General features: G+C 36.8%; 1 protein-coding gene across 17 annotated transcripts in view; it reads right to left on the reverse strand.

Annotated features, from left to right (window-relative positions):
• The window catches only part of LOC138175780 (C2 domain-containing protein 5-like), a 133,542-nt gene that overhangs the window by 99,530 nt on the left and 16,531 nt on the right, over positions 1 to 17,481 (reverse strand). For 16 of the 17 annotated variants that reach the window (XM_069106245.1, XM_069106252.1, XM_069106253.1 and 13 more), the window contains 3 exons: positions 11,454 to 11,549; positions 10,443 to 10,598; positions 1,802 to 2,000 (listed from right to left, as the gene is read on the reverse strand). In XM_069106245.1, the coding sequence (XP_068962346.1) occupies positions 1,802 to 2,000; positions 10,443 to 10,598; positions 11,454 to 11,549 (451 nt within the window). Of the gene's footprint in view, positions 1 to 1,801; positions 2,001 to 10,442; positions 10,599 to 11,453; positions 11,550 to 17,481 lie in introns of those variants that run through there. The other variant, XM_069106250.1, reaches the window with a different exon arrangement.

Raw genomic sequence — 17,481 nt, forward strand, 5'->3', positions numbered from 1 at the left:
TAGGTTTCTACAATGTTTAAACTATTTAAAAGCAAAACAATCTTGAGGTAGAAGTGCAATAAATTCAAATGAAATTAACTTTCAATACAAATTTTAAATAAAGTATATCTTTAAAGTCCTGAATTTTATAAAAATATAAAAGCATTTCATTTCTTAATTACATAACCAATACACTGGAGCATAAAACATCCCTGAGTACATATTATGGGATCGTCATTCAAATGACACCACCCTGTAACGAAGGCCTTTTGGCACTACATATGAGGGGCCTAAAACCCTTCAATTGGAACTAAGATAAAGCCATATTTTGCCAAATTTTCATTGATAACCAATAACCTTATTATGTCATGTTAAGGTACCAGAATAGTTATGGCTTGATAAATCATGGCATAGAATTTCATACAGGATTCTAAATTATTAAGCTATCAGGAATACAAAGAATACAGTTTATAACATCAGAGATGTTCTGAAATGCTACATGTAATTTAAAAGATGCTTTTCAGAAAATGTTCTCAATTGCAAATGTCTCAATCTCTTCACAATACAAGTGTTTCCCATTTTTTTAGGGTTCACTATAATAGAATCAGACAACTGGGGAATAAATTCAGACTACAGTCCCAGAATACTCAAATTAATAGAATTCAAGAAAATAGGCAAATTTGTTCCCTTAGTCACATAAAACTACAGCAAACAATATGTAAAGAGGTAATGTAGCCATGTCCTATCTTTCCTTCTACTGTAATCCACATAAAACAAGGATAAGGGGAGCTATATGCATTATTCATAAAAGCCAGACCCTAATGCAATGGGTTCACTGCAAGTAAATGAACAAGAATGGACCACAATATTTCTTTTAGGATCCTTCTGTGACAAAGAAAAAAAACTATCGGTCCCCCCACCCCCCCGACACTGCTTGCTGTTGCAACTGCTGCTGGCTTTCTTTGTAAAAGACAGTAAAAAGAGCAAGAAGACCTAGTTAAGGTAATATCAGCTTTGTCATGTCCTGTATATACAACCTTAGGCAAGTCGCTTCAGCTTCAGCTTCCTCAGCTACAAAATGGGAAGCTAAAACTGGACTCTATTAAATAATCACTAAGGTCTTCTTTCAGTTATAAGTCCTATGATGGAAGACTAGACAGGAAAACTAGGTCCCTCTACCCTCATTTTTCCCCTCACTCGCATTTCAAAATAATTCAGTAGAGGTCCTTTAAGGAGTAGTCAAAAGAAAAATGGAAAAAAATCATTTTTCTATTAATCTGGCTGCAATACATCCAAATGTTGAGTTTTACCCACCCTCTTTAGATATAATCACCAAAAGAGTTGAGTAAATATAGGGTAAAGTCTATTTAATGGCTCCTGATGGCTTCTTAACTACCCTCTTCAATCTGTGATGCAGAAGAATCCCTCCAGCACATGGATCAAACTAGCCTGCTGCCTCTATATTATCAAAAACAAAACACAGATCATCGACTAGAGTCTTTAAGATTTCTCAGAAAATACGCAAAAAAACAACCCACAAATACTCTTCTAGGACAAAAATTAAATCTGAAGAGGAAAGTATTATACAATACATACATCAGCACAAATTTTATTTTCTAACCCAGATAATTGCAATTTCTGATTGAATAACAAACAAGAAGTTCTGAGCTTCAGATTTTGACAGTGAATTTTGACAGGAAATCACTATGTTAATAAAAAATGCTGGCTCATCCTATAGGCCATGTTTAACAGAAAGTGATTACATACAGGAAAAAGATGAACAGCTTTCTCCATTAAAAGTTATGCACTTACGCATACTTACTCTTTCATTTCTTTGGATGGGGAATTACATGCAGGAAGGAATGCTGCCGTGCTACTTAATTTATCCAGCGTACAGGCTGTTCCTATGGCTCGTACCACTAATCCAGATTCTCCTTCCAGATCAAAACACTGTAAATACCCAACAACTGCATTTCCTCTCATTTCAAGTACTTTCAAACCAATCTTCCTTTGTAGTTCACCTATAATTTGGAAGGAAAAAACCCAAACTCTTTTAGGATATCAAATACTGTGTCATAAAACTAAATAGTTAATGCATTACTAAAACTCCAAAGAATCAGAAATTTAGAGCTGGAAGGAACCTTAAATATCAATTAGTCCAAATTTCCTCATTCCATCAATGGGAAAACAGACCCAGAAAAGTTATAAAAGATGTAAATGATAGCATGGACACTATATGCTACTATTTCTCAATGTAGCTATAATTTTCACTTAAATATTTTCATTTTTATTATAAACATATATTTTTTTATTTTTAAGATGAACTCTTAGGCTTCCACATACATGTTAATGGCCCCTAAAATATTCCATGTTCATCAGCCTCCCTAAGTACCATTATCTCCATCTTCCCTCTATCTTTTCCATACATAAACTTGTTCTTCAGGTCCACTGCTGTGACTAAAGCAGCTTTACAGAAGAATTAGATAAATCATTCAATGCTGAAAGTAGTAGGCCCTTTGATTTAAGGGGCATCCATTTAAGGGGCACTTAAATAAAGGGCATATTGCATAAGGCACCTAGGTGGCACAATGGAGAGTACTGGGCCAAGAGTCAAGAAGACCTAAGTTCAAGTTTAGCCTCAAAAAGTTATTAGTTTTGTGATCCTGGACAAGAAACTTAACCTCTCCATGCCTCAGTTCCCTCATCTGTAAAATAACAATAGCACCTACCTCCCAGTGTTGTTATAAGGATCAAATAAGATAGTAACCATACAGCATTTAGCACAATGCCTGGCACACAGTAAGCACCATATAAACATTAGCTATTATTAGTATTATATGGATAAACTGAGACATCCAAGGGAAAACTAGGGATAAGGAAGGGTAAGAAGGAAGGGCACAGGATAGCATCCACCCCTTAAGCAGGAGCAGTAGTTGACATTTCTGAAACTAGGTCCTCCACACTAAAGCCCAGACTGACTCTGACACTGGATGTAGAAGGGCAAAGAAAAACTATAAACATGGATATAGCCAACCTAGGCAGGACATGATATTCAGGCCACAGCAAGTTAAGAAAATACATGATGGTCATGGTTACATCAAGGTCTGAATGGACCTCCCTGGAGTTCACTTGTTCACTCATTCATCAGGGCAGGTGCAGTATTTTGAAGGGTTGGGTCCCACAGAGGGATTGACTGTTTTTCCCCCCTGGGATCACGGTTAGGAAGACACCAATGCAAAGGAAATTGGAAGTTTCTGACTTAGCTCATTTTAAGGGAGTTAGCTATGGAAAAGAGCCTTATGGGACAAGGGCTTAAAATAACAGAGTCAGGATAAAGAGAAGTTTTTCAAGGATGAAGGAAACCTAAACATGTTTGCAGGCAGTATAGAAACAATCCAGCTAAGCTGTGGCTCTTGTCTAACCTTATATCCTCATGAACCTCTGCTAGATCATCATCTTGCTCCTGCCCACTAAGTGTGGTGAGTATCCTGCCAGCCTCCAACCTAGATCTATTTTTCTTCTCTCTCTACATCTGCCCTTGGTAATCATAATGACTACTTTGAGTTCAATTACCATTTCTATACCTATGAATCCCCAATCTAAATAACCAGCCCAAAAGTCTTACACTACTCACTGCTTGCTAGGCTTCCCTCCTAAAACATCCCATAGGTAACTATCTAAAAATCAAACACATTATACTTTCCACAAAACCCATCCCTCCTCCACACTTCCCAATTTCTGTTGAGGGCATGCCAATTCTTCTAGTTATCAAAGTTTCTAATATAACAATCATCCTAGTTTCCTCTACATCCTTCACCTTCTATAAACATCCAGTCAGTTACCAAGTTGTTGTCACTTTTATACCCACAACTGTCTATTCACTATACTCACATGACATGACCACTACCCTAGTTCAGGATTTCATCAACAAGTAGCTGCATTATTGCAACAGTCTCCTAATTTGGTCTCCCTGTCCAATCCCTCCTCCTCACCTTTAATCCAATCTCTACTCAAATGGATCTGTGATCTCACTGCTTCAGATGTTCCCTCCAACAATGAAGGCAGCAATCCATCTACACCTGTCCATTCTGTGTCTGTGTCTTCCCATAAGTTCTCAACAAGGAATCAGCAAAATGTGCTACACACGTCCCTCACTTGAGAGTAGTGGAACACTTGGTTTTTCTGCCTGCCATCCTTCACCTGTGATGCATCACTATCCCATTTTCTTTTCCTATCATACATTTCCCTAATATCTTTTACTCTTAATGGTTTTATATTGCTCAGACCCACCCTGCGTCACACTACTTCATGTGATATTCATTTTCAATTCTTGAGAGACCATGCTCTGCATTTTGCAGCCATATTCAATACTGGTGGAATACTGACATTAAAAAGATGGGCCTTTGTTTCCAAGAAAGGCTTGGGTTCATTAAAAGAACTCTATAACTTCCTAAAGGTAATCTATCTTGTTCTCTACCTGTTTAATTATGTGCCCAATTCATACTTTTGTATTGTCAGTCCCAAGTATAGAAACAGAGAGAAATGCTCTGCATAATGTAATCTAGACAAAAAGCATTCTTCATCCACTTGGTCTTTCCTAGGAGGATGGTCAAATCAAACTCTTTTGAGTGAATATAGTTTTCTGCCAGGAGGCTCTGCAGTGCTCCAGGGCTTGATGCAGATATTAGTATCAAGCACAGGAATATTTGGAGGATCTCACATTCCACAGGAAATTTATTTTCATGCCTCTCCTGATATTTATCGTCAGAAGGTAATGAGAAAGGTCATTTGTTATTTATATTTCAAGGAATCTTGAATTTATGAATAGGAGACACATTTTTGGAAGAAAACCTTAAAGGCATCATTTTGCTCTACCAAATCAAATGTTTTTCCATAAGTAACAATAGCAACAAAAAGCGCAATGAGATCTCACATAATCTAGATATTCAGGCAATCATGTCATTATAAAGATGTGGTCTACTGAAGAGTATCACATACAGAATTCACCTATTTCCTACCAATACATTTATCAAGGGCATCTTCACTGCATGTGTAGAAAAGTCTGAAAAAAATTTTGTGGGGCGGCCAGGTAGCACAGAGAGTAAGAGCACCAGCCCCAGAGTTGGGATGACCTGGGATCGAATCCAGGCTCTGATACTTCACACCACACCCAGAAATAACTGGCTGTGTAACCTTGAGCAAGTTACTTAACCCCGATTGCTTTAAAAAAAAATTTTTTTAGAAATGGACAAGCAAGCATATAAGTCAGTGGTGATTGATATTCTCCCAGTCACTTTTCCTTTCCTTTTTTTTTAGGGGGAAAAAGGGAATAAGGCTATTAAAAAGGTCCAGGATTTTTTTCATGCTTTTAGTATATTCCTTTAGATAACTCAACGCCCTTATCTCCAGCATGGATGTTTTCTGTGCAAACAAGTCGCTTTTGGTTCAAACAAGTTGGTCTAAACAAGGTGCACTTGGTCCAAACAAGCTGTTTTTTTTTTCTTTGTTCTCTTCAGGGACATTTCTACTGTTTTTATGAGCATATCCAAGATTATGATGCTGTAAGCCAAGTGTGGTGGTAAGATAGGATGAATAATATTCCAAGACTGTACTCAACTCTGTCAAGGCTAATTTTTTTTTCTTTAAAAGTACTGAAACCATCCCTGAGACTTTAATTGGCTCAAACCACTGCCACAGCTTCCTAAATACAAAAGTCAACCCCACAAAGAATCAAGTATATTTCCTTCAGACACCTGACATTTTCCTTCAGACAACTGCAGGGCCAACACGTAGGTAGCAAAGCTACACCCACATGAAAAAATGCTATAATCATGCTAAGTATTCTTTTCATACTGTTAAGTAAATTTCCTTTTGTTAACTGTAAGATAGTCTACAAGTGTTTTATTTTGTTCTAATTATAACCCGAACTATCTGATTGCCTTGAGTTAATCCTACAAAACTGGGCAGAGAGAGTAGGAATGGACTAGACTGATTTCACTGAAATAGAAGATAAATGCAAAAGAAGGTGAACCCTGGATGGCCTCTCTGGTTTTTGAAGTGCTGACCATATACCGGTAAAGTATTATTTGTTGTTACAAGATTAGAGAGTAAATGGTTGCTCACCATAGCATTAAGCAACTAAAAAGAGATATGAATGTGCCCTGCACCTTTAAGAACTGTGCTATGAAGATGATAAATGCTCAAAACTGTTGATTATTGAATTTATTTGGTAGTAACAGTGACCTCTAGGCCTACTAGTTAGAGCTGGTCTAGGGATTCCCTGCAGATGATAATTTTGGAACTAAAAACTATACTGAATGAACTGTTTGGGACTTTTTATACTCCATATGGGAGGCCATGTAAACTGTGTTCATTGGGATTCTTTGGAGCAAGGAATTTGGGAAGGAAGGAGGGTATGTGAAAGAACAATGCTTGATTCTTCCTCTAGGAAAATATGATAAATACATCCCCAGATGACTTGATGAGAAAGGAAAGGATGTTGAATGCTGTGTACCATGTAAGTTTAAAAGAAGATCCAATATGTGTTCTGGGTTTCTCACTGGAGCTTCCAAAAAGGACTGGGAGACTTTTTGTGGAGTGGGATACAGTACAGATCCTGTCATGGCAGAAATGGAAACTTTTCACACATAGAAGCTTCAGTACACTTACTAAAGCGGGCAGTGGAGCACTGGACTGCCCCATTCAGGTCCCAGCAGTGGCAATGTTTAGGCCTTGGAAGTGCAAGTGCCACTGCCAGTACTTAAGACTGGCACAGTGGGAGAATTTCTAGGACCCAGGTTTGTATGTCAGAGCTTAGTCTCCTTGCTATAGCAATCGATTTACATCAGCTGAACTTTTAAATAAAATTATTATAATCTTTGTCAAAGTAATTTCTACAGTGCCTTATCCATTTTAAATTATCAATTACTTGTTTAAATAGGTCAGAAATTAGTTACTACATGCACTTACATGCCCTATCTTTTTCCTCATTATCAAGATTTCTTCCAGATTTTTACTAATTCTGATCTTTCCTGTAAGTAAATGTTCTGACTATATAACTGACTCATACTGAAATGTTTGTTGATGACTAAGTTCAAGATAGATAAGGAAATTTCAAAAAATGACTAATCTTGTCATGACTTAAATAAATCATGTTTTTGTAATGCTTATATTTCATAAATATTCATGAAATAATGGTATAAGGACTCTTTGTAATCCACAAGTATTTCGCCTTTTTTATTCCTTCTTCCTGACTCATATTTTCTGAAGCATTCATCAACATTTTCTCCCATTCTACCTTTGCACTGAAGTCACCAAGTGTCAAGATGTATAATGATTTAATCTGAAAGGAACTTAGCAAATTTTTCACAGAATTTATCTCCCTATTCATTCTCTGCAAATGAAAGACCTCAATTATTTCATGGTACACTTTTTGTAAATACATACTATGAGAACTGCAATACAAGAGGATCAAATGTCTCATGATGTAATATTTCTTGTTGCCTTTGGGTTTAAGATAAAGTCAACTCCATAAAGTCCTTTCTTTGACTCTCCAAGGAGTACATGTGATCCATTCCCTCAATTTAACTGCAATTTCCTTCTTCTGTTATCATTTATAGCAAAAATATCAAGAGTAATATGATTCAGCTCCCCATGTTAATTTGTTGTCACTGGTTCAAGATTTCACATTTAGAGTACCAACAAAGTTTCTAGATGGTCTAAAAACTGTGTGATTCTGCGCATCCATTGCATTCTCAACCACTCTGCCATCCTGGAGAACTAGAAGTGGGCAATAAAGAACAGAGGGACATTTTTTTCGGTTTTTGCATGGGCTGCCATAGACAAAGAATTCATCAGCAAGTAGCCGGGCTTATCTGTGATGAGTTTCTTGGTACTTAGCTAAGCTAGTACTTGGAAAGTAGCCTTAATGTGTTGCTAGGACCATCCTAAAGCAGATATGATCATGTCAGTCCCTCACTAAAAAAGTCTTCAGTCAGTGTCTCATTACTGTTTCCAATATTAAAAACAAACTTCTGACGCACAGAAAGGTTGGGTTTGTAAAGAGATCCAGAAATGCCAATGATGTAAAAACAAAGAACATCAATAAAACTTTTAATATTCATTAACAGAATAAGACCTAGGGCAGAATCCTGTAGCATATCTTGAACTTCCCTTATACCAATGTTGATCCACTAATTAATATTCTTTAGGTACTATTGTTCAAGAAGTTCATAATTCACCTAACTATATCATCATCTAGCCCACATTTCTACATCTTCATAGATCTCAAACTGGAAGAGAATTCAAAGGATCATCTAATCTAGGATTTTGACCCTTTTTTTTTGCCTTTTTTTTTTGGAGGGGAAAGGTAGGGCAATTGGAGTTAAGTGACTTGCCCAATGTCACACAGCTAGTGTTAGGTATCTGAAGCTGGATTTGAATATACGTCCTCCTGACTCCAGGGCCAGTGCTCTCTTCACTGCGCCACTTAGCTGCCCCGATTTTGACCTTATTTGGGAAGACGTGCAGGCAAGTTATCATTATGCCCACTTTGTTGATGCAGCCCAGAGAAGTTAGATGACTTACCTAAGGTAACATAGTTAATAAGTGACAGGGTTACTATAACCCAGGGATCTTGCTTCCTAAAGCAGTGATCCTTTTACTACATTACTCAGACTTTTGCATATTCACAACAATCTACCAGAAAGTAAATGAGGATAGCTTAGCTCCATTTGTTTTTAATAAATGTAAGATAGCTTGTAGTGATAGGGAAATAAGATAAAAGCCCTTCTTGTTTCCCTTACACTTTTTATAAATTCCCAAATGAATCAATGAAAAAGCATTTATTAAGCACTTTCTTTGTTGCAAAGCCCTGCATTAAACGCTAGGGATACAAAGAAAAAGGTAGTCATTGTTCTCAAGAAGTTCAGACTCTAAAGTAAGAGATGACACACATAAGAGATTTCAACAGCAAATGAAATGGAAAGGCTCAGTGGTGCCATGGACAAAGCAGATGGTAATGTATCTTTCTTAATGTCAGACAAAATCCATCTCAGATGTTGAGGTACATGATGGTGCCAAGGACTTGGATGGAGATAACTTTCTTTTCTAGGTTTTCAGCAAGCGTCAGTGACCCTAGCAGATGGTAGCTGAGGCCCCTGAAAAAAGCAGCTGCCAAACCACATCTCTACAGCAATTGCTACTTTGGATGTCTTGGTTGGGGGGGGGGGGGGGGCGGGAGCTGGAAGTAGAGTCAGTGTCTGTGGAACCCCAGTATTCTCTATGCTCTTAGGTTGACCCGTCCATTTTTAGGAGCTGCTGGTGGCAGTGCGGGGGGATAGCAAGCCCCTTCTCCACATGGGTTGCTCCCCTCAGTGACTGCTGTAAGTGGAAACACGACTACTGTTACAGGAGGACTGCTAATCCTCATTCTCTTGGGCCTGGGGTTCTGGACTGTCTCCACCAAAGGAAGTGATCAAAGTGGTTGGACACACCTGGTAAACGCTGATTTCTGTCTCTCTCACAGTCCCTTGCTATTTCAACTGGGCTGGCCTGACTATCCTATCAATGGCTGGTATTAGTGTTGGTGCTGGCTGGGATGGGAGGCCCCTTCTCCACAAAGAGGTTTCTTCCCTGGAAATCATATTAAGAAACAATAGAGTGTAGTAGAAAAAGTACCAGGTTCAAGAGTCAGAAGATTAAGGTTCTGGCTTCAACATTTACTGACTTATGTGATCACGGGCAAATCGTTTTCTAACCTGAGCCTCAATTTTCTCAACTTTAAAATAGCATTAACAATGTTTTATAATACCTATTTGCACAAGCCGCCTCAAGGGTCATCATGAGAAAAGTAATTTGTAAACTGGAAAAAGCTATATAAATGTGAATAATCACTATTATTGCTATAAGCTTTAGCTTTCCCTCCTCCTTTTTATTTATATGCTCATGTATCTTTTTTTGACATGTCACACAAAAACCATGTGAAAGTTTTATTAGTAATAACAAGAAAGAATAATTTAAGACTATTTCAACGTTCATCATGAACTGTCTTCTTTTAAAAATAGCTAATATTAACATGTTTTAAGGTTGGAAAAGCACTAAATGCATTATCTCATTTGATACTCACAAGTGACAACAACTGAGGTAGGCACAATAACTTCTCTCCTCTATTTAATCTCACAGGCTCTAGTGATGGAGTTATCACCTATGCCAGTACTGTCTTGTTATGAATGAGGCCCAAAGACACTAAATGACTTACCAAGGTCCCATGTGTAGTAGGATTTGAACCCAAGTCCCAAGTGAAAAGTCAGTGCTTTTTTCACTAACCACACTACCTTCAACTCCTGTGGTTATACAGATAATTCCCAAATCTCTATCTCCAGTATTGATCATTCTGCCAAGTTCTAGATCCAACCCTTTATAAGATATTTCCATCTGCACCTCTAATTCACAAGCAAACATACCTGACATTAATGAAATAAGTCTCTGCCTGGCCTCATTCGATGCCCTTGGTGTACGAATTCGGTCAATCCACTGATATTCTGGATCTTCATTCACTACCAATTCTTCTACAAATCCATGAATTATTACAGCTCGATAACACTTTGGAATAGATGTTGCTGTTAAAAAAAAAGAATTGATGTATCATTACATTTATTAATTTATAACCAGTGAAACTAATATTTTAAATACAAAATCTGCTTATCTTAGAACTAAAGAATATGACTTTAATGATGGTTTTGTAATGAAGTAATTATTATCATGCTACTTTTACAAAAAGGATATGATTTTTGTGGTTCAGTAACTGCTATAGATAATATTAAATAATATAATAGGAACTTCAAATAAAATTCAGAATATAAATCAGCTGAGATTTATATTATAGAAATAGAAAAGGAAAGTAAAAAATAATCACTAAGCTAGAAACTGAATATTCATTTCAAATTTTTTAAAATTATTCCAGACATGACTTTATCAGTCTTTAAAAATCATGCCACTTGACATTCTATCTCTCAAAGTACCACATAGATCTCAATGTCTACTGGCAATAGCGCATTCCTGAGACACTAGCAAACAAAAATTATGACCAAACAATATCAAAATTCCAGATGAATACAGTGATTTAATACATGGAATACAAAATTACATGCATTTAGCCATAGAAAAGACTGTACCACATTGAGAACAGAGATAGAACTGAGATACAAGTAAATGGCATTGTTCTCTTGCCTCATACAACAGCAAAATATTACTGAATTTTCCAGGCCTAAACATAAAAATTTAAGAAAACTAGTTACTGTTTAGTCAGAAGCTTCTGACCCCTGAAAAATATTCTACATAAGCAGAGATTAATAATTTCTTGACAAGTACACATTCTCTGTTTAGATCTTATCTTAGATATTCGTTTTTCCACATTTGCACTTATTTTTCCCATATTAAGAACAAGTTACTTCCAATTAAAATTATTTACTTACTGCAGAAGAATTTTACTCCACAAGATGACTGCCTAAAACGGTTTAAGTCATTAAAGAGGTCTACTTTTACTACTACATTGATCTCTCCACGGATACCTGTGAAATAAAAAGAAAAAAAACAATTCATTTTAGAAAAATAATCCTTCATTTTAAACTATCAAGTAAATTAAAGATTCTTTTCATAAAATTACCTATTATAGGAGTAGCTTAGCATAACTAAAAGAGTGCTGAACTTTGAGCCAGCAAGACCTAACTGAAATCCTCCCTTGACTATGGGCAAAACATTTAAATTTTCTGAACTTTAAACAACTCTCTAAGACTAGTTTTCATACCCATGAAACTAGAAGTTTTTGGCATACTGATGTATTACATTAGAAAAGCAACATCAATACTTTTTCCCCAAAATATTCCTTTATCTTTCCCCTCTCCAGCCTTTAAAATAACCATGGTTTTGGCCCCTTGTTACATTTAGTCCTTCTGATCACACAGTTATTTCAACCATTTACTTAACCACTACTCTAGATCCCTTAACTATTTTACCTCTCACCACTCCTGACCTATTAAAATCTTAGTAACCAAGACTCCAAATTCTCTGGTCTTCATCCCAGTATTCCACACACTGCTAAATAAAGTAGTAAATTTAAGGACTTCATTTACAAACTCATACTTGGCATGGACTGTTGCTTGATAATTATTTATCTATCATAAACTCCCTATTACATTTCCCCACATCACGTATCAGTCTTCCTCAAGCCTTCAGAATGCAAACCCAACATCTCTGATAACTGCTGTGATTTCACCAAGAACAAAAATAACCAACCTGAACTCTAACTTCAGTTGTATTCCTCTACACAACAAAACTTCTGTTCTCACTTGTTTTCTCCTCCTTCCTTCCAATCTCAGAAGATGAAGAATTTTTCAGTCTTACTTCATACTATACACACCTCCACTTACTCTACCTACCAGTCAAACAAATATTTTTCATCCTAGTACATGCCAAATACTTTCCCAATGAGATATAATATATGTAAAGTGTTTGCAAACTTTGGTACTATATGTCCCCTATAACCAATGATATTACTGTTATCATTGTTATCTTATTATTCTCATCCTTTCTGATGGGGTTTAGATTAAAAAAAAAAGGCCCAAAGACAAGTCACTAGTTTACTATTTCTTTTCAATAATTTATGTTCTACATATGGTTACATAAATTGATAAAATGACTGGTTTAAGCAAATGAACAAGAGTATGAGGGTGTTAAGGTCCTTTTGTGTAGACTCTTTGAAATCATCTTTGGGACAGCTCCAATAGTAAAAAGGAGACCAGAATAACATATAATCTCATCCTGTTCCCACGTGGTTTTTATTTATATATTTTGAAAGTTCTTAATTCCATGCAGTTTGGTGATTCTGAATATTCAGCAAGGCAATATCCATTAAAATCTATCTTTAAGTTTTATGGGCCAATGTTATGTCTGGATAGTTCTGTTAATGTTATAGTCAGTTCTATCTTATAACAATGCTTCATTTCTAGTAGTTTTTATTTGTTGAATTCTCAAGGATTGGGAGGTGCAGGAAGGGTACATTTGTAATACATGGATTTGCCATCTATACTTCATAACAGATAGCAAGTGACCTGATTATGTCTTTCAAGATAACCAGTAAGTGGTAAATGTTTGCAACCTGCAGAGATATGTTTCCACCACTTCACTGCATAAACTGCACTGATCAATAAATTAAGGCTCCTTTGAGGATAAACATTCTATTGTTTCTGGTGGCAATAACCCGATTCTGAATCATCAACTTTAATAAACCCCTCCATTTCTATAAACAAACCTGCATGACTGATATTTGTTCCGTGCTTCTTTGTTAACATAGTGTTGATTAAGTTCTTCGAATGTTCCCCTTGGAGTGGTTTTTTTAATTCCACTCCTGGATCATAGCCATTTCAAATGCTCCATCTGGAAATAATCTACTCCTGATTCTATCTCACAAATCTGGCAGTATTTACTTCAGTTTTAAGGTGAGTTTGTTCCAAAAATATTTCAGTTATTTGTCATGTGCTCTAAAAATATCTATCAATCCTTTTACTCCTTTTTGACAAGAAGTGTTCATCTTTTTATAGCTATCTTAGCCCTGTGTTTTACTAACACTACACAGGCTGCTTCTGTTTGGAAACTTTCTAGGTCTATTATCCACTTTGTAGTGCCAAAAATAGGTAATATAACAGATTTCCATTCTGCATTTTGTTGCTATTGTCTATAGCTGAGTAATAATATGTTTAAATTATCTACACCATATAGCTGTTAGATACTGATGTAATCTTTCAATGTATTTCTGCATATCTTTATTACTTTTCTCAAGTCACTTCTACCATAGTAACATTTGAAGCCTTTCTTTATGAGCATTCTTAGACAATTCCAACATTCCTCCTATGGTGCCTGATGTGGCAGTAGCTACAGCAAATACTGTGGTCTCAAAAAGGTTTTATGGTCTCTCACATAACTACAGGAGAATAAATTAGTTTATGATGATTATTTACATTTTGAAACAAAGAAACCAAAATATTAAGTAGTTTGGTAAGTGGCAGAACCAGAACTCAAACCTGGGTTTCTGGGTCCATATCTCAAACTTCTCAGACTACCTTCTCATTATAACATATTTTGATATTTCAAAAGTTCCTTCATCAGCAGTGTGAGTACTTCTTCCAACACAGATCACAAAACCTTCACCTCAGTAGCCTCAACTTCATACCTCAGTACATAATAATTAAGCACAACCCCCCCAAAAAAAATTCAAGTCAATTTTTTTGGTGAAAAACATCTCCAAATTAGCTGGTCTATATATAGTCTAGTCTATAGAACAAAAAACAGGGATGCTGATTAATGAAATTTTACACTGTTCTTCCTTATTATGGTTCTATCTTTAGCCATAACTTACACATTTAGCAATAATTCAGTGATGAATTTAGAAAAACCACAAAAGACTTTTTCCCCTAAGACTTCTTTCATTTGAAGAAATATAAAAAAATATTTCTTCTTATATAATGATAAACTACAAAAACTTTCAATTATAGAATAAAATGATGAATACTTTTAAATTATAAGTTAAATCACACACAGGAGTTAAAATACCAAAAATTAAAATTAAATTATTAAATTTCACTGAGACATTGAGTCCCCTTGCCCCTCCCTTACCTCCCAGTCCTTGGCTTCACTTTTCTCCTTTTGCAACCTATAGTTAAACTTGTTCAGCAAAGCACCACCCTTCACCCTTTAGTCCCCTGCCCACTTCTCTGCCAGATATGCTGATAATGCTAAACTCAGACTCCCCTTTTAATAAGCTAAAGTCATACAACCAGGTATATAGGATTATGTAAACTCAATTGGGTCCTCATTACTGCATGACATTCCTTGCATTCATCTCAAATTGATTCACTTTCAGACTCCTGAAGTGGCTGCTCCAAACCCTGGAAATAACATTTCTTCTTTTTAATTTCTCTGTACTGACCATTCCCTGCTGCCTACAAATATGCTTAGGTCTCCCTTGTCCTGAAAAAGAAAAATTCACTTAATCATATCATGCCCTTTGCCTTTAAGCTATCTCCCTGTATCTTTCCTGCCTTTCTATTACTAACCTCAAAAAACCTTCTATACAGACTTCTGGGAGCCAAGATGGCAGAGAAAGCTGTAAATCGCCACAACTCTCTCATATTCACCTCTAAACAATCATAAAATAGCACCCCAAAACAAATCCTAAAACAGGAGAACCAGCAAAAAGATGGGGTAAAAAGTTTTTAGCCCAAGAAACTGGGAAGATCAGCAAGAAAGATCTCACTCAAGTAAAAGGGGAGCACATTCCAGGACAGGAAGCATTCTAGCAAACCTGCAGGAAGCACTACCTCAGCAAACTAGCGGGAGATCCTAAGCCCCAGTGCAGTGGAGCAGGCCAACACCAAAACCCCCCACATGCCTCAGCAATAGCCAAGGGAATGGGTACACTCCAGCTCTGAGAACTGCCAGGTGCTTCAGCACAGCCCAGGCAAACAGTCTTCAATGACCACACTGCCAGGTACTACAGTGTAGCCCTGCGGAAATGAAGAAACACCCCACCTGCCTCAGCATATACCAGACACCAGCACTAGGACCCTGGCTCAGCACCAGGTAAGCACCCAGACCCCTACGGCCTATAGCAGCACCAGCCACCCTCTATCCCACTCCCTCACCAGACACAACGGTCCCTTATGGGCCTCAGGGCAACATCAGTGTAGTGCCAGGTAAACAACCAGGTCCTGCAGCCCCTGGCACAAGAGGCCTGAGACAGTGAGCTTTCTACTCCCAGAGCAGAGCTCAAATTTAAAAGAGAGGAAGAGGGTCAAAAAAGATGAGCAAAAAAATAATAATAATAATAATCTGATCACAGAAAGTTACTATGATGATAGGGAAGATCAAGACACAAACTCAAAAAAGAAAGACAATGGCAAGACTCCTATGGGCAAAGCCCCAAATAAAAATGGGAAGTGGTCTCAAACCCAGAAAGAACTCATGGAAGAGCCCAAAAATGAGCTTACAAAATCATATGAGAAAAGTAGAAGAAAAATTGAAAAAAGAAATGAGAGTAATGCAAAAGAATTATGAAAAAAAAAAGCTAGCAGCTTGGAAAAATAAAACAATTGCTTAAAAAGTAGAATTGATCAAATGGAAAAGGAGACACAAAAATCCACTGAAAACAACTCCTTAAAAAGTACAGTTGGGGGCGGCTAGGTGGCACAGTGAGTAGAGCACCCCAGAGTCAGGAGGACCCAAGTTCGGTTTCGGCCTCAGACAAAAAACACCCACACAAAAATACTAGCCATGTAACCTTGGGCAAGTTACTTAACCCCAATTGCCCTCCAAAAAAAAAAAAGTACAGTTAGTCAAAGAGAAAAGAAAGTTCAAAAGCTAATTGAGGAAACCAATCCTTAAAAGTTAGAATTGGGCAAGTAGAAGCTAATGACCCTATGAGATATCAAGAATCAATCAAACAAATTCAAAAGAATGAAAAAAACAGAAGAAAATGTAAAATGCCTCACTGGAAAAACAAATGACCTAGAAAATAGATCCAGGAGAGATAATGTCAGAAACACTGGACTACCTGAAAGCCATAATCAAAAGGAGTGCCTGGACAGCATCTTTCAAGAAAATATAAAGAAAAACTGCCCTGATGACCTAGAACCACAGGGCAAAATAGGCACTGAAGGAATCTACCAGTTACCTCAGGAGAGAGATCCCAAAATAAAAACTCCAAGGAACATTATAGCCAAGTTTCAGAACTATCAGGTCAAGGAAAAAAATACTGACTGTGGCCAGAAAGCAATAATTTAAATATCAGGGAGACACAATCAGGATTAGAGAGCACTTGGCAGCTGCAACATTAAAGGATCAGAGATCATAGAACATGACATTACAGAAGGCAAAGGAGCTAGGGCTACAACCAAGAATTATCTACCTGGCAAAATTTAGCATAATACTTCAAGGGAAAAAATGACTATTCAATGAAATAGCAGGATTTCAAGCTTTCATAAGAAGACCAGAATTGAACAAAAAATTTGATCTCCAATATCAAGACCTAAGAGAAGCCGAAAAAAGGGAAAAGGGAAAAGAAAACATAAGGGATTCAGTGGAGCTGAACTGTTTACATCCCTATGTGGAAAGATGATACTTATAATTCTTAAAAATTATGCCACTAATAGTATAGCTAGAAGGAACACACATAGAGGAAATGATACAAAAAATAATTAAGGGATGAGAAAGAGGAGAACACTGGGTGCAGACGGAAGGGAGAGGTAGAATGGGGTCAATTATTTCACATGAAGAGGTACAAAAAAACCTATTACAGTGGAAGGAAGAGTGGACAACAGGCATCACTTGAACCTTACTCTCATCAGTATTGGCTTAAAGAGGGAATGACAGACACAATTAGTTGAATATAGAAATCTACCTTACTGGACAGGAAAGCAAGAGAGGAAAAGATTAAGTAAAGGAATAAAT

This window comes from Petaurus breviceps, unplaced genomic scaffold, assembly GCF_028583685.1.
Source record: "Petaurus breviceps papuanus isolate PSGF00001 unplaced genomic scaffold, PetGlider_PUasm1.0 79, whole genome shotgun sequence".
Lineage (NCBI taxonomy): Eukaryota > Metazoa > Chordata > Mammalia > Diprotodontia > Petauridae > Petaurus > Petaurus breviceps.